General features: G+C 38.4%; 1 protein-coding gene across 4 annotated transcripts in view; it reads left to right on the top strand.

Moving 5' to 3' along the window:
* LOC125138359 (ubiquitin carboxyl-terminal hydrolase 14-like) overlaps positions 1-17,201 on the top strand; it is a 73,456-nt gene extending 56,255 nt beyond the window's left edge. The window contains exons 1-4 of one of the 4 annotated variants that reach the window (XM_047810435.1): positions 13,738-13,779; positions 14,984-15,050; positions 15,864-15,971; positions 16,412-17,201. In XM_047810435.1, the coding sequence (XP_047666391.1) occupies positions 13,753-13,779; positions 14,984-15,050; positions 15,864-15,971; positions 16,412-16,509 (300 nt within the window). In that variant the 5' untranslated portion in view covers positions 13,738-13,752 and the 3' untranslated portion in view covers positions 16,510-17,201. Of the gene's footprint in view, positions 1-13,737; positions 13,780-14,983; positions 15,051-15,863; positions 15,972-16,381 lie in introns of those variants that run through there. The other 3 variants (XM_047810433.1, XM_047810425.1, XM_047810426.1) reach the window with 3 other exon arrangements.
* Positions 17,202-18,522: the final 1,321 nt, after the last annotated feature.

The following is an 18,522-nucleotide window of genomic DNA, read 5'->3' as shown; positions in this document are numbered from 1 at the left end:
GTGTGTAAATTATAATAAAAATAAAAATAAAATGTACAAATGTCCTATCTACAATTTATTTCATTATTTATTAATTAAATAAAAATAGTGACGATGTTTATTTAAACCATAGACTGTATTTATATAGAGGCGCCAGCCACTTAAGTCCGAGGAGACGTACGCTGCGCGGCGGTCAGACGTCAGAGCGGGACAACAAATATAGCAGGCAGGTGTGTTTTGAGTAGTAGGCTGAGTTTGAAGATGCTTTCGGGTGCGGCAAAACGTAAAAAGAAAAAAATGAAGAAGAACAAAAGAAGAGACAGCGGGGGGCTTTGCAAAAGTTTCTGTCGGGCAGCCGTCTGACAGCTGTGAACGCGGTGGAAGATGCGGCGGGAAATGCGGCGGAAGACGCGGTGGAAGATACAAGTTTTTAATAGTCTGGATACCTTTAGTTTTCCATAGTTTAAATCCTCCATCCTTATATTTATTATTATTTATTGTTAGACAGTTTATAAATGGTCTTGATGAATGTGAAGGGGTCATGTTTGCCTTCTTGTTCTTAATTACAACATTTATAAATGTTGTAAGCTATTGCATTTTGCAGAAAATCTTAATTAAATGTGTTGATTAAATGTAAACAGAGCAAATAAACGTATTTGCTCTGTTTACATAGTTTACTGACACCTATTAGTTATTTGCTGATACTACTGCCTTAACAATGACACTCCCAATGGATGAGGATAATTTAATAGCATTTAATAGAGCCGTGTAATGACGTATAAATAATGAATATCAAAAAATAGTCTGATAGACTGTTTAATATACAACATAACCAATTTGTAACTAAAGACTGGGCTATTAAAATGTGAATTTACCTTTATTAGTAACTTTGGTAAGTTTCAGATTTCAGTTCATAAATAACATCGATGGAGGGGGGCCCAAAAAATGCAGCCTGCCTAGTGTAGTCCATTTATTTAATCCGGCTCTGGGTAGAAAGTGGTGTAGCATAAGCCCTTACACAAAGAGAATGTATTATTTAATATTGCATAATATTTTCGAGTATATTTCCATATATGTTTGTTTTGTAATATATTTGTTGTTGTTTCAGAATGGAAAACCTTATTTGTTTTCTGAGAGAGAGAGATATCCTGGTGTCCACTGTACAGAGAATGCAGGAGGACAAGGTATTGAACCACACTAAATGCCTTATTTAAGTTAAAAGGACATAATGACAATTGTTTACTGGAAATGGCTAATTAAACTCACATACCATAAAGGCAGAGAGAGTCCTGAAAAATTGTTAGCCAAAGAGAGTGACAGACATCGTAACCCAAAGACTTCCAAGATTTTTGTGAAAATATGTTATTTGGGTGAACTAACATATTTTTGAATATTTTATTTATTTATTTATTTATTTATTTATTTATTTATTTATTTATTTATTTATTTATTTATTTGCTATTAATATAGATTATGAAGATTACAACGTGAAAATGTCGCCCATTTTGTAGAATGACAGATGAATGTTGTAACCTGGAAGTATGTAAGAAAGACAGTTAATTATTCAATTCAATTCAAGTTTATTTGTATAGCGCTTTTTACAATAGACATTTTCTCAAAGCAGCTTTACAGAACATAAACATAGAGCAGAAGGTAAACATAAGGAATAATGAATAATAAAAGAAAATGAATTAACAGAATAAAAATTCAAGATTATATATATATATATATATACATATATATATAATATATATCATAGATATATATATATAGTATATATATATAGTTCACAATGTGTATGTATTTATCCCCCTATGAGCAAGTCTGAGGTGACTCAGGCAGCAGTGGCAAGGAAAAACTCCCTTAAATTGGTAAAGGAAGAAACCTTGAGAGGAACCGGATTCAAGGGGGACCTCATCCTCATAGGGGTGACACTGGGGGAGTGATTGTAATATACAGTGTAATATAAATGTTGTATTGGTGTAAGGATCATGGATTTCAGATCTCCTTAGTATTACAGAGTCTAACTGGAGATGTCTCAGGATTCTTAGAGTCGGCCTCGGCTCAGTGAACGTCCAAAGGCTTCGTACCACAGAGGACGTTGGGAGCTGGTACAATGTCTGGATGCCTCGGGATGGGTACAAAGAGAGCAGCAGTGGAGAGGGATTAACATATCTGCTGTTCATAAAAATGTGCAGGTCTGATGTACTGGTGCATGATATTATAGGATGTATTATGTGTACGCCTGACTAAAGAGATGAGTTTTTAATCTACATTTAAACTGGGAAAGTGTGTCTGAGCCCAAAACACTATCAGGAAGACTATTCCAAAGTTTGGGAGCTAAATACGAAAATGCTCTACCATCTTTAGTAGACTTAGGACTTCTGGTAGTTCCCAGAATATATGAGTTTTGTGATCTCAGAGGGCATGAAGGATTGTAACGTTTTAGAAGACTAGTTAGATACATGGGATCTAAACCATTAACCCCTTTATGCTTCGCCCCCCCTTTTGCAGGTTTTTTGCCTACATGACCTACCCAATAAAAAGTGGTACAGCTCCCACATACTTTGACACACAGGGGTGAGCCTGGTCTCATTGGAAAGAAGAGATTCTCTAGTTTCAGAAACTAGTTTCAGATTGATTCTAGGCCTTACTGGCACAAAGTTACAGGGGTTTGAATGCAGGTTTTCATTTCCGCCTGGGTTGTTTACCTGATAAACTGATTAATCTTATTTTTCTGGAACATGTTAGGGACAAAATAACAACTGAGAGTCATAGCCACATGTCTTGGCTTTCACTAAAAAAAATTTTCAAGCCAAAAGACCCCAAAATGGCCTCAATAAAAATATTTTTCTACGGCCCTGGTCGTCTGGTGCAGCGTTTTTGTGTACTTGTTTACTATATAACTTTGAAATAAAAGGCTGCAGGCTCAGTCTGAAAGGCCATAAATAAGCCTAGACTCTCTCTCTATCACTCTGGTGTGAAAACAGGCCTGTAACTTGACACCCTGAGCTGTGAGAGGGACAAAAGGTCAGGGATTACGCAAGAATTCTTCTGCGCATCCAGTTCACGCAGACACAGTCAAAGAATGTAAGGCATGTCATATACCGTTGGAATCGTCTGCTTATTGGCTAAACGGCTGTATAGGTCCCGGCCCATTTCATTGCTATTGGAAGGAGTAATTGTCAGTCAAAGGCGGGTTCCCAAAAATTAGGTCATGCCACCATTGGCTTCCCAGCCGTCTATCTCTGCCATACAAGCACCGATTGGCTCAAATGAGGGCTTATTTGATTCGTTAGGACCTGGGCTATAAATATGACGTAGACTTTGAATATAATTTTTGAATATCCCAATTAGGAGTTAGAGCGGCAAAACGAGATGATGGCGCACTTCTGTTTCCAGTTTTCAGAACACTAACGGAATATTTGCGGCGCGACCAGAGCGTTTTGGATTAACAGGCTTACAGATGACCCACTGCCGATTCTCTTTTAATGATATCCTAATCTTTCTTTCAACACATAAACATGAAAGTGTCATGACCATCCGTTTTATTTGATTTTCCTGATTACTGCAGTCCGTGAATTCTCCTTCATTGAGCTCAAACCACTTCCCAGGTTAAAATGTTCTTTGAATGGAATGATCAAATTTAAATATATATCTTATGTATACAAATGCCACATATACTAAATATTTTAAAAGATTAAATAATTAATTTTTATAAAATAATATATAATCTAAAGTGTGAGCCTGCCTGTGAAATCCAAGCTAAGGTCATTTTTTGACCATTTACGTTATTTTAGGGCTCTGTAAACAATAGATTTTTTCGACACTAAAGAGTTTTTAAATATATGAAATGTATGAAATTTTAAATGTGGTTATCTTGTCAGAAATTGAGCTACAAAACACATAAATTGTTCCTGAAATGTTGGTGATGACACAAAAATATCTGCTCTGAATTAAGAAGTCACAATATCTGCCTTGCCTTCACTGACCCTGTTGTTGTTATTGTGATTTAATATTATGGTCTGTTTACATTTTCAAATGACAGGAAATAGGTTCCTGAAACGAATGATATAAGAATCTTCAGGTGTTTCTGTGTCTAAAATGAATACAGAGACGACCAAAGTCAATGCATACAATCCAAGTTCAGGTATATTTGTGCAGAAAAAAAGTGTAGTGTCTATAAAATCACTAATTTCAGTATTTTCATGTTATAAATAAATGTTTGAGTATTGTATATTGATAGTTTAGTTTTTATTCTATCATTTACAGCAATAATCACTAATTGCATATGTCATTTTATGGTCATGAATTCTTTGAAGCTCTAAATTTGATCATGTGACTTTAGCCAGGGTTTCACAGGCGGGGTCACAAATGATTCTCTGACATTATACTAAATGTGTTACCTGAATAAAATGCTTGGAAAAAAAACGGAATGAGACATTTGTCAATATAGCTGTCAACAAAGTGTCCATCTTCTTCTGTCCAAAATTATCCATCCAAAGCCGTATGCACTGGCTTCTCAGTGTGGACCACCATCGTTCTATTCTTTGGTTTCTACAGTGCTTGGACCAAGTGGGGAATATTCTGCATTTGCAGCTTCTCTGAGAAATGTTTCCATGCCTGCTATATGAGGATTTTCAGTTCCATGGTCAATTCAAATTTTTCGTGGGCATACATTATTTTCAGCAACAGCAATAACCAAATATCCTGCAATCAATTGTGGGTCATTGTTAGTTTAAGCCTAGAGCCAAATTATTTTACTGGAAAATACACCCATGCATCCATTTATATATTGTGTAAGGGTTTAATTTGCCATACCCATCAATATGCCAAACATAATTTGGCCCACAACTGTTAACAAACTATCAAACTAGATGACCTACTGAACAAAGATTTACATTTACGGCATTTAGCAGACACCCTTATCCAGAGTGACTTACAACTAATCAACTGAGGGATAAGGGCCTTGCTCAGGGGCCCAGCAGTGGTAGCTTGGTGGACCTGGGGTAAATGTAAACAGTCGTGGGCCAAATTATGTAAAGTTAATTAAGATACACACACACACACACACACACACACACACACACACACACACACACACACACACACACACACACACACACACACACACACTTTCATTTTGTTGGAATTTGTATTTTTCATCAAATTTCTCTTCTGTAAATATAGTAATTGTCTGTTTGCATAAAAAAAAAAAAAGTATGGAAGCCTCATATTACATCCACTAGATGGGGACATCTGACCGCAGTATGTGAACTACACAATGTGCTGCATCTGTTACTGTGCTCTTTCCGTAAACTTTCATCCTCAAAATTAGTGTGCAGAACATTTCATGTCAACAAGGTATGATATTACTGTACAATATTTAATACTTTAAACGTAAATCTGACTACATCCATGTAATGTTATCAGCATAAGTAAAGCTGATATAGACCAACTTCTTCACAGAATGTTTATCATCCATCCATTTTCCAAAACATCTTATCTTCTGCAAAGTCACAAGGGATTAGGAGCCTATACCAGCATCTTGGACTACAGGCAGGGTACACACTGTACAACCAGAGCACTCATGTCCTGTTAAAATCCTGTTTACATCTGCACGTGCTGGGAAGCATAACATGTAGATGACATGTTATTCCTCTAATTTAAATACATTTATCTTGAGTTTTTGTATTATATTAATCTTTATATTATTCTTTAAATTAACTTTTTATTTTATGTTTTTGTTCTGTAAAGCTGCTATGAGACAATGTCAACTGTTAAAAGCGCTATACAAAAACATTTGAATTGAATTTTAATTTTTGTAATGTAAATATAGTTATTATATTATGATCATTGGAGTCTCTCTTCCCTCTATCATGGACACTTACACCACACGCTGAATCCGCAAAGCCAACAGCATTGTGGATAACCCCACACAGCCCTCACACACACTCTTCACCCCACACACTGCACACACACACTCTTCACCCTACTGCCGTCTGAAAAAAAGGTACAGAAGCATTCGGGCCCTCACAACCAGACTGAGTAACAGTTTCTTCCCACAAACCATCAGACTCCTTAATAACTTAACTGTACTAAGCACAACACACACACACACACACACACACACACACACACACACACACACACACACACACACACACACACACACACACACACACAAACACACCAACTGTATGGAATGCACAGATTTACACTAAATACACACAGTTCCAATATACATCCATCAACCTGTTTACATTTTGCTATGTGCACATTCTGTCGGACATTTCAGTTGATTGATTGCTGTTTTGCACAACCCTGTACAATATCTAAGGTAGCTGCTGCTATAACAGTGGGTTCATTCCAATATTTCTGCACACATAATGTTCATATTGTACATACACTATGTATTTGAACATACAGTATTTACAGTACACTGGACAGTGCTGTTACTGTTTATTGTCTTATATGTATTGTCTTCTTTGTATTGCCCTGTATTTTTCTGTTTGCACTGTCTTTTGTCCTGCACTGTCTTGTTTGTCTTGTCATGCACTGTTTGCCATGTGCCAGAGTCTTCATCATCTCCTTCGTCTCTTCTTGGAGGATTCTGTGAGCTCTTGCTCTCACCTCCTAAAACACACACATGGGGCAAGAGAGGTTTAAACCTGAGGGCAATTGGCACAAAAAGGAGACACAGTGTATTATTTGTTGGTGTGTGTGTGTGTGTGTGTGTGTGTGTGTGTGTGTGTGTGTGTGTGTGTGTGTGTGTGTGTGTGTGTGTATGAGCCATGTACAGTATAAACCTGTGATTTTTTTTTTAGCATTCAACTTTAGCACATAAACCATATCCGCAGCACACAAGCATGCAGACTAAACGACAGGGTCCCATTGTTTTTGGCTAGTTTATTGTGAACTGAGGATCATCCCTGCAGAGATTCCAGCAGTAATTAGCAAGCATGGACAGATTTCCATTTCCCTTGGTATCTTTTTAATTTGAATCACTTTGTGCTGCTGAAACATTAATGTAGCCCTGCTAGGGTTACATTAAGTTTCATGTCTTTTATTTTTATGTAATGGGCATTTATGATTGTTTGTGGTTCATATAATATCATAACTGTGTCTGTGTATACTGATAAAATAATTGTGCACGTCCCCTTTAAGAGTTACTGCATGCATAAGGTTTGTTAGTAATGCACTGGCTCAAAACGTGGCTTTGCCTAGATTTTTGGTCATTATATTGTGATTGGCCCTTTTCCCACTTATTCCCACCTCTGCAGGTTATACTGAGAATTATGATTGGATAAAGGGGTGGAGTTTAGAACTGCAGTTCGGTGTGAGGTTTTTTTTTTTTTTTTGTGTGTGTCTCTCTTGCAGGTTTTAAGGCTAATATAGTGTAACACTGACAAAGTGTGTTAAAGCGTCTGCATTTGTTATTGCTACTTATTTGTGTATATAATCTGTACAAGAGTAAAGTTTACGAGTTGTTTCTTCTGAGTGCTGCACAGAGCAGCCGAAGCTACGCTAATTCTCGTGACTATCTGACTGCTTCCCTACAGTCCAACATTGCGTTTAGTTTAGTTAACGATGTGACTGGGAGGAATTCATGGACCAGTTGGGACTTACCTCGCACGTTGCTATGGAGTATCGTTGCTATGGCGATAAAGGATCGCGCTGCTGTTCGGTAGATGAGGGACTACAGAAAGATGTACAGCTTCAGAGGGGGGAATTTCGTGTTCCAGCCGCCTGGGAATCCGTTCAGGTGATCTGTTTATTGTTTTATTTCAGCTCGTAAGGGTGAAGAGGCCATTTTCTGTTTTAAAGGCCACCACGATATAAACCCTATGTCGAGTCACTTTGTGCTGTTATACACATACAACATCAAATATACTGAATATAGGCTTTAATGTGAATTTAATATTATATTTAATTCACATTAAAACCTATATCTAGTATATCACATAGAAAACTCATTCAGTAAAGAAGGAAAATCTCTTTCTGGATCTTTGGGTAGCTCTTAAAAGAGCTGTTGTTTAACGTCGTTTGGTGAAGGGTGTTAGTTAACACGCAGCCCTGAGGCAGATCACCAGTAGGACGGCTGTTCTGCTTTAGCATCAGTGGGCTCATGCAAAATAGTCTGTTTTAGCTTTAGAGTATGTACACAGCCTAGGAATCTTGTTTCGCAAAGGTCATATTTATCATCGCACCCTTCAAACAAAAGTTGTGGGGCCAGACCTCCTGTCATCCTGACTTTCACTAATGTGCTTTCTTCGTTAAGCTTAAAAGAGCTGTTGTGTTTATTTCGTTCAGTGTTGAATGTTTATCTGACAAATACGTACAGAGGGCTATGGCCAGTGTTATGGCCAGTTTTGTGGTCGGGGTCAAAGGTCCTGAGGCTGCACGATGATCGACCCCGCCTCGATGTTGTACTGTAGTCCGTCAGGTTGTGACCGTCACCCAGTACGGTGTCGCCCATGATCAGCCACTGGTGCTCCGGGGGAATCCCAGTGAGGTCCTGGATCCTCTCTTTGACCCTCAGCATGATGTCTCCCTCTTCGACCGCGAGGTAGAAATAGATTTCTGAGAGGGTTTTCACCCTGATCAAAAACATTTCCACCATTGTAATCTATATGGGAAAATAATAATAATTAGTATTAGACACTACAGTAATATACTACAAGTAATATAATAATTTATATTATAATATTAAGACACTACAAATAATATAAATATAATTTCTTCTGAGGAAAAAAAAATTACATTCTGCTGCCGTAATTGAATTTGAAATGCGCGCCTGGTATATGTGACCTACTTTTATACTGTTGAACTCGAGTACACAGTTTTACTATTTACACGTGTGGAAAACAAACAAACGTTGCACAATACACTTTTACCACTTCAGCATCCGCTGCTTTATTAACTCACATGGCAGAAGAACATGCCTGGACTTCGTACAACGTGAAACACGTAACGACGTGATGACGTCGCAGCACGATGTCATCACGCATAACTGTGATAAAATGATAAGAGTGCAATTACTTGAACACCCCCATTCACTCATAGCTCATTGTGTTATCAGAAAAATAATACTCAAAACAACAAGTCTTCACTTTAACATAAATAAACATACACTTTTCACATTTTTAAGTGCCAAACGTATCTCGAACAAATGTCTTTAGTTTTTGCTTTGTCGTCATGTCAGCAACCATTTTCTCTGTGGGACAATACTCCAAAATTACCAGAATTTACAGTTTCCCTTATAAAATGATGTCAATGTGTTTGCACCTCTGCCTACAGATTGGGTTTCTGGCTAGTGCTATGGTACCTTGGTTGTCCTCATATACTTTTGATTGTGTATATTGGTAAGTGTCCATACACTTAAGTAGCTGTTTCAAGTAGATACATTCCTGCTAAGGACATGTACTCCACTTCACGAGTAGATAATGCCACTGTAGATTGTTTTCCAGGAAATCAAAGAACTTCCTTTACTTAGATTGACACAGTATCCTGAGATACTACGTCTGTCTTTTGTATCTGACGCCCAATCAGCATCCATATATACTCTTACACCTAGTCCCTGTGTCGTTTCTTCTGAAGCATAGTTCCTGTTTTGTTGTACCTTTCAGGTATCTGAACACATGTTTTACTGTGTTCCAGTGTTGTTCTGTTGGTTCAGCAAAATGTTCAGATAGTCTACTGACAACAAAACACGACCAGATTTAACTTCCCACTGCCTCCCGGAACTTCTTTGGCTCTTTCATTTTTTCTGCATCTTCTGAATAATCAATTGAATCACTTTGTGCTGCTATAATGCTATATTGAATCACTTTGTGCTGCTATAACGCTATATGGAATCACTGTGCTGTTATAACACAGAGAAACGTGTGTTGAGACTACATCAGTGTGACCCGAACTCACTCATGAGACTAGACCTGTAGTGTTCCCAAGCCCCGGTGAGGTGGGACGAGTGCGAAAGGGCAATGCCTGCACTCTGAGCACCAATATACGTCAAGTAGGGTGAAGGTTCACTTACAGTTTAGTGCTGTCCAAATGGATCACCTGACACACATCCTACATTTCCTTTCACCCAACATAAGTAGACATTACTAGATTCAGTTGTTGAAATTAAATAAAGTAAAAATCTTTTTAATATTTCACTAAATTATTTTTTATTTTAAAACAAGTGAACAAAGAACAAAAAAAAAATAAATGCAGGACATGTCCTTATTGTCCACTCCTGAGGCGGAGCACCAGAATAATGATGGACCCCTCTTGGAGCAGCCACTGGTGGTGTGGGGGTATCAATTTTAGGGTAAAGATCATTCTTGATCATTCAGAGCCATTGTGTTCAGGGCATACACCACATCAATGTTGATGTCACAGGTCCTGAGACGGACCACCAGCATAATTGTCGACCCCTGCTGCTAAAACCCTATATTGAATCATTTTGTGCTGCTATAAGCTTATATTGAATCATTTTGTACTGCTGTTACAGTACGTTCTGTGTTTGTTGGTTCAGTGTTGTGTGTGTTTTGTTCTTTCCCGCTCTCTCCCTTTGCTCTGCTGATTGTCTCCTCAGATCACTGCAATTGGACACCTTTCCTGTCGATCTTGATTATCCTGCGTGACGTCGATCCACCAATCAACACCCGATCCCGCCTATTTAAACCCGCTACCGTTCATTCATGCCAGTTATGTTTTCCTTGACCCCGTTTGATAACGTGTGCTGATTTGTTTGTTGTGTTGTGTTGTTTTTCCATTTGTATGTCCGACTGTTCATGTAACCCAACTTGTTAGTCACTTGTTCTGCATCTGTATGTTAGTGTTCATTCACCCTGTGTCTGTGACTTTGTTTATATTGGGGAAAGTGGACAGGTAAGTACGTCATGTGACATACATTGTGCAACATGTAGGTAATCATTTCTGTATTAGACACACTAGGTTAGGAGCGCGTGCCACCCTCTGTACGTTTTGTTTGGGTAGGTAGTGTAGGGTAGTTAGGGCGTCGTTCGACGCTGAAGATTTGTCTCATTACTTTTCCTTTATAGTTTAAGTTAGAGGGTTAAATTCAAGTTAGAGCGGTTTTGTTTTGCTTATTTCTTTGTTTTGGCACCGCTCGTGTCCCTTTCCCCTTTTGTGTCTTCGTCTGTTTTCTGTAAATATTGTAAATATTATCATCACCTTTTTTCACTTGTCACCACCACTTATATATTAATAGATACAGGTTTTGCCCACTATTTGTTGTCCTTGTCATTGATTGCCACATACACAACAAAAATCAAACCTTGATCATCATTAATAATCATTATCATTGATAATCATTTCATGTTACATCCCATCCATACCCCTAAACACTCCCTGGGATCGTAACAACTGCTAAACCCCTATATTGAATCTTTTTGTGCTGCTGTAAAATTAATTTGAAAGTAAATAGATCACTAGCATCACTTTAGTGCATTTTTAACCCTCACGGTGTGTTCATAGAAATTTTAAGAGTGGAGTAACTGCCATACCATGAATATCCGGTTATCCTTATGTGACAATCTCATCCAATACAATAAAGAAACAAAGTGAAATTAATGCAGCAAAAAGAGAAAAAAACAAATAAAAGACAACAAAGACAGAAAGCATGGAAGAAGGAAGCTATGGAAAATACACTACACACAGTCGGCATAAAAACACAATCAGCAGCGGCAAAAAACCTGAAGAAATTTCACAGGATGTTGTTGGGAAACATAAAGATCATGAGATCCCTGACAGGAGGTTGACAGAAGCATAATGATGTTATGGAATCATACTAATAAATGGTATAAAAGGGTTTTAGAACCAGTTATTAGTGTGCATTCACCTAGAGGAAAGCTTTGTGTGTTACACTCAGTTATTGCTGATAGTTTCTGTTTCTGTTTGTTGGAGACTGTTTCTTGGTTTGTTATCTTTGCATTTTAATTTCTTCTACTTATGCTGGAATTGTTTGATTATTTGAAGCAGATTTTAGTTGTAATTTTCTTTTATTTTACTTTACATATATTACTGTACACACAGCTTTTAATAAAAACAAGGCCTCCCATTGTGAGGATCCTGAAAAGACAAAAAGGTCTAAGTCTGAGTCCGTCTAAAGATTCAAACACAAGGTTACGTAGAAGAACTTGAAGAGGACAGAGTGACTTCGAAGGACACCTGCATTCAAGGTAAAACCAACTCTGATAGTTGATCTTGTGTTTTCAATACTAACCCAGTTGGGTAATAATGGTGTTGAAGGTTTTCTACATAATCCGAAAACAAGTGTCACTGAGGGACACGTACGTCAGTATAAATTACTACAGGTGTAATATCTTTTTGGTCAGAGCAGCGTTGCACAGCAGGTTAAATGTACAGTTGTTTACAACCTTCATAATGTTTATGTTCATTACTAGACTTTAACCAGTAGATGGCTAGTGAGTCTTCTGTGCAGAACTGTTCTATTCAAATCACATCTCTATTAAAATGCTGCCATCAACTGTTGCTATTGTATGTTTACATCTCCTTATTTGCACAATGGTCAATTACAGACTGCACACTAGTTTGTAGTTTTATGTCCTGTAGTGTATTGAGTTGTCTTTCTGCGCTGTCTTTTGTCTTGCACTGTTTGCAATAAGTGCACACTATGTACTTTATGTAGCTGGGACAACTTAGGTTTCAGTCCTCAGCTCTGTGTTGCTCTATGTTGTGTTACTTAGCACGATGGTCCTGGAGAAACGTTTTATTTCACTGTGAAATCTTTCTCTCTATCTCTCTCTCTCTCTCTCTCTCTCTCTGAGGAGTGGGGAAACATTAAGATCAAAAACATGAGTACAGCTAAAAGTCATTTCTGATGAAGAGATTAACAGAGAAAGAACAAAAACTCAGGTGTGTGTGTGGTGGTGGTGGTGGTGGGGGGGTGCGACCTTCTTGATGGTGCGATCGGCTGACACGCTGCCCGAAGAGCCGTCCGTCCGTCCGATGTTTGTAGAGGACATGACGGAGGTGCAGCTTGCTTCAGCCATGAGACACTTTACATTTATTAATCAGTATTATTGATGTTATTATTTCAGAGATAACCTAAACTCTCCATATTGTGTGTGTAGATGGAGTTACCATGTGGACTGACGAATTGGGGATCACGTGCTACCTGAATGCCACAGTGCAGTGTCTCCGCTCATTGCCTGAGCTCAGAACCTCTCTCAAGGAGTGTGTGCGCTAATAACTCCTAATTACAGAAATCAAGCATTGCGTTAGTTCAGGCAGGCCACGCAGTAAGCTGCATCAGCTGCTAATCAGCTGTCCACAAGGCGCACCAATCCAGCACGACTTCCGTAATTTCCCTCCTTCAAATCCTCGCCTTTGACACCCTCCTCCGTCCCCGACTCCTCCAGCCAGAACCTGTTGCCAGCGCCGATTAAAATCTTCACGTAAATAATTCGCACCTCACGCAATTTCGGTTCTGATTCTGAGCTGTAATAGGGGGTCTATTCATTCCCCAGCGCTGCCTCCCTGCCCCGTCCATGCATGCGCACGGACAGACGCATGGGATAATTCTCCCAGAACAGAACCATTCTGCCAACACTAACTATATGCTCGCTAACCTTCATTTACGAAGTGGTCCTGACTGAACTGTCATTTACTGTGTGTGTGGAGGAACTTGACATTTGTGTGTGTGTGTGTGTGTGTGTGTGTGTGTGTGTGTGTGTGTGTGTGTGTGTGTGTGTGTGTGTGTGTGCAGGTATTCTGGTGTGTTGAGGTCCTCTGGAGAAAATGTGCGATCTCAGTACATCACAGCAGGTCAGTGTCTTATTTTCAGGACAGAAATGTGGGCGGTGCTACAAACCATGGCGACCACAGATTTAGAAAACATAGTAGTGACCCAAGACAGGACAGTCTCTCACCCGAATCTGTCTTTTTTTCTTTGTATGTCCATTGCTCACTGGTCCTGTACTACTCCACAGTGGCGGCAACCTGCTGGACTAAAATAGGCTGAAAATAAACACTTATTATACAGTAGGTGTACCATGGTGATTCAGGATACTGACTCAAGTACTCACCGATATGGTTTCGTAATCGGAACATCTCTAGATAAAAGGAAAGAACTGTGAGACACAGCTTTGGGGTAACGGTTGATTCACAACACTATATAACAGGTTTGGCGCTAGATGACGGTCGTGCTAAGCGGTGCAGGTACAGAGGAGAAGTAGAAGAGAAGAGGATGACACCATTTGCTAAGGGGGATGTTTTCATTTTCATCCTTAACACTGACTGTACATTTTAAATCACAAACGACGGAGTATGTTTTGGACATTATTTAACCTTGCAAAAGATGAACAAAATTTTAGAATAATGACATTTCTTACTCCAAGTTTTTACGGGTGCTGAGCTCCTTTGTATGGGTGCTTTTTAGGGGTGCACCCATGTGTGCACACATTCCTCTTTAACTCATTCATGTGCAGAATGAAGTGCATGGAGTTAGAGAACGAGGAACCCGTCGTAGGTATGGAGAGCAATCTGCAGCTCAGCTGCTTCATCAAATATCTAGCAACCGGCATATTTTTATCAAATATCTAGCAACCGGCATTAGATTGGTGAGTATCTGAAGGAGGGATACTTTGCATTTTGATTGGAGAAAATTTGACCAATTTTCTGTATTGATGCACAGGTTTATATTAAAGCATTTGAATGCTAATGTTCATATAATGTTATTGTTTCTATAGTAACAGCTCACTGACAGGGACTTACAGTAGGGATGTGCTGTAATAAAAGTATAACAGACTTTTCTTTCTTTTCTGAGATTATACTAATCTTATTAATATTTTTCTGTTCTCTTAATACAGCGACTACAAGAGGAAACAATTTTTTTTCCATCTCTACAGAGAGACGCTCTATACAAAATCACTACAATGCTAAAATGTTATTATTATTAGTATTTGCGTGTTTTTTTTTTTGTTGTTGTTGTTGTTTTTACAATACCTGTTTGTTTATCTGTTCGTTCCAGACTAAAATCAGTCAACTCCCAGGGTACCTGACAAGAAGAGGGAGTCCTCAACACCAAAGTCCTCAAGGTAAGATCTCTTTACGTATCCTCAGTACACCACCTCAGGTATACACCCTTTGTTGTGCAGTATGTCCTGGACTAGGGCTTAGGTTTATAGGTGAAATTAGACAGGGTACGGTTCCACCCCCAGTACTTTTAGTTCGACAGCTAGGAAAATATATTTGGGTTCTGCTAAATTTTGATCATTTTGCACATAGGACGTGAAATTCCCCCTCATGCTGGACGTGTATGAGATGTGCACATGAGGTCTGTTTACCACCCAGTCTAGGGTTGGGCTGCATAGAGTTATAGCTCTGGATTCAGTGATTGATACCTTTTATAAATGGGCAAAATCAAAGACACAAAATAAAATTTCTAGATAAGTGTATTGGTATATTTTAATAGATAAACAGTGTACACAATCAACAGTACAATGGTAGGGAGTTAGGGAAGTCCCACTGTATTTTTCTTTTCTTTGCTTTCAGGTAAGAATAGTTACCTAACAATTAGAATTGTTTGTTCATTATTTTGGCCTGGGTCCACCCTGAAGTGACTCCTAAACACACAGGGGGAAAAAGGAACCCAGTCCTAAAGAAATAAGGCAGCCACTCGCCTACTGCCAGTGACACATCGAACAATATTACCGTGATATATATATATATACACAAACACACACACACAAAGTGCATGTAACCACAGCAGCAATTACAAGGGTAAACCAAGCTCAGAGTCAAAAACAGGCAGAAGTCAAAACCAGAACAAGAACACAAGATCACAACAGCACAAAATGTTTATGTAAACATGGGTTAGAGAATTGTGATAAAGTTTCATTGCTTTGCAGATCTGGCCTCCCATAATAGCAGTTACTACGACCTGCGGGCTGTCCCGACGCATCAGGGCCGCTCAGGCTCCTCTAGCCATTATGTCGGATGGGTCAAGAGGAAAGAAGGTGATTTCTCAAAAGAAATCAAAGTACAAATATTTAACTAACTTAAACAGCTCCCACAGAACTCCACTGTAACCAGTCAGGCCACAGCTCCCACCAGTCTGGCCACAGTTCCCACTTACTGTAGAACTCAAAGGAGAAAATGAGTGGATAGATGAATGTGTGAGTGGGTGAATGTGTGACTGAATGAATATATGCATGTCAGCACAGGCGTAAACAGAGAAGGCACGCGTAAACAGCATGTATAAAAGTAGGGCACGTTAACCAAGTGCGAATTTCAAATTCAATTTCAGGGGAATGTAAATAATTTTTTCCTCAGAGGAAATGATATTTATATTTTTTGTAGTCACTAGTAAACAAACACTTAATATTTTTTTGGTAATGTAGTGTCTAATTTTAATTTTTACATATGGATTCCAATGGAAATCTTTGTGGAGACCCAGTTCGGCGACGTCTTACCCTAGAGGTCTGGCCAGGAAGCAGGGTTGAAGACGTAAAGACCAGTATATCTGCCCTAAGAGGGATTCCCCAAGCCCACTAGATCCTGATCCTAGGCGACACCATCCTGGAGGATAATCGAACCCTGTCAGACTACAACATCCAGGAGGGGTCGTCTGTCTGCCTGGTGATCTGCCTCAGGACTGCATGTTAATGGTGTATCATAATTTCATATATGATCTGTCGCTCACATGCACGTGCCGACACATACACACACAGACACACACACACACACAGTTCTTTTTGAAATCCATGTTGCTTTTGAATTTTTTCTTTATATAACTTTATTGATCATATTTAATTCTTTACAAATGACCTGATGCTTTGTATCTCCTCTCACTGTGTGCTTTGATGTCTTGACATGACTTTGTTTGTGCCTTAAATAATGTTTTTATTAAAGTTTTATACATGAACAAAAAAAAAAGCATTTAATAAGCATTGTAAGTGGAATACAGATGTTATGAATTCACAAATACCTCTGTAAGTTAATCTTTGTACATGAGCTGCAAAAATATCAGTATATGTTTGAAGACACGCCTACATTTCACAGGGCAATTCTTGAGAACCCCTCTAAGGTAATTGCTCTAATGAGCATGGACTTTAGTGGGGCAGGGCAAAAATTTTAATCACATAACCTCTCCACTTTTTGGATTGAGGCTATAACATCTGATTTGTGCTTTAATCTACTATTTAGTGATTTACTGCAAAATAAACAATTGAGAGTCAAAAACATAGTCATCCAGTCTACAGTGTAAAAGCTCCTTTAGACCAGTTTACAATAATTAAAGTAATTATACTGATAATCTGAGTGAATAACAAGCTAGTTAGCATCAGTCTAAATATTATGTTTATGTAGACCAGTAGCCGCGATGCTAACAACCTAGATAGCATCAGGCTAAATGTTATGTTTATGTAAACCAGTAGCCGCGATGCTAACAAGCTAGATAGCATCAGGCTAAATATTATGTTTATGTAAATCAGTAGCTGCATTGCTAACAAGCTAGTTAGCATCAGGATAAAAACATACAGTGTACACCAGTAGCTTCGCTTGCTAACAAGCTAGCTTGCATCAGGATAAATATATCACATGAACCAGTAGTTACATTGGCTAACAATTTAGCTTAACTCGAGTCTTATCATTTAAATGTTTTAATTATGGCAATTTAATGGCAAAGTTTAAAAAGTTTCAATAAACTATCAGTCTATCCTATACATTATTATTCCGAAATCTGATTCATTATTAGATGTTTTAAATTGTTTGTCTGGAGTTAAAGCTTCTTCTCCTGAATTAACATTTGCCCTGTCCTCTATTTCATGAAAAGGATCGTAATGGTAATAGATTAATCATTTTTAAATAATTGTTGATTTTACGGATCCTTTTTTTTTTCAATTCTATGTAACACAAGAGTGACCTGAATAAACAGTTCAGTCAAAATAACATCCTACAAATTACCAAATGCATTTGTTAACAATAATTCTTACCCCAACACTTTACCTGAACCCCAACTCTGTATAATGTCCAAAAAAAAAAAAAAAACACAAGAAATGTCAAGAATTTTATTAAAGCTTTTTACAAATGGAAAAATCTGCATTAAACTTGTGCATTTCTTCCTCTCGCTAAAACCACATAGGACTGTACGCAGTTCTCATATATCGTCTCTCTTCCAGATACGTCTTTTTCTCTTCTTTCGGCTTTTTTCTCTTTCATTCTGTTAACTCTATCTTTCTGCCAGTTCTGCTTAATATACTCCCAGCACTCTTTCTCAAAGCACTCTTTTTCTTTCTTCCGTCTATCTTTCTCTTCCTCCATCTGCTTTCTGTCTATCTCCCATCTTTCTGATGCCTCCTCCCATAACATTCTCTGTTTCTTCCAGATCTCTTTCTCTTTCAGTTGGTCCTCTTTGTTTTTCTGTAAGACCTGTATCATCGAGTCAGCTATCCTTTCTATTCTGCTCCACCTTTCTGAGCTCATTCTGTCTCTGGTTTTCCTTCTCAAGCTCTTGTATGCTCTCGTTCTCCAGCCGGCCTTCTCTCTGTCCTGCTGCTCTCTGTTTAC

Source organism: Tachysurus fulvidraco, chromosome 1 (genome assembly GCF_022655615.1).
Source record: "Tachysurus fulvidraco isolate hzauxx_2018 chromosome 1, HZAU_PFXX_2.0, whole genome shotgun sequence".
Lineage (NCBI taxonomy): Eukaryota > Metazoa > Chordata > Actinopteri > Siluriformes > Bagridae > Tachysurus > Tachysurus fulvidraco.
The sequence above is the reverse complement of the archived record's forward strand: the minus strand, read 5'-3'. Positions and strand labels throughout refer to the sequence as shown.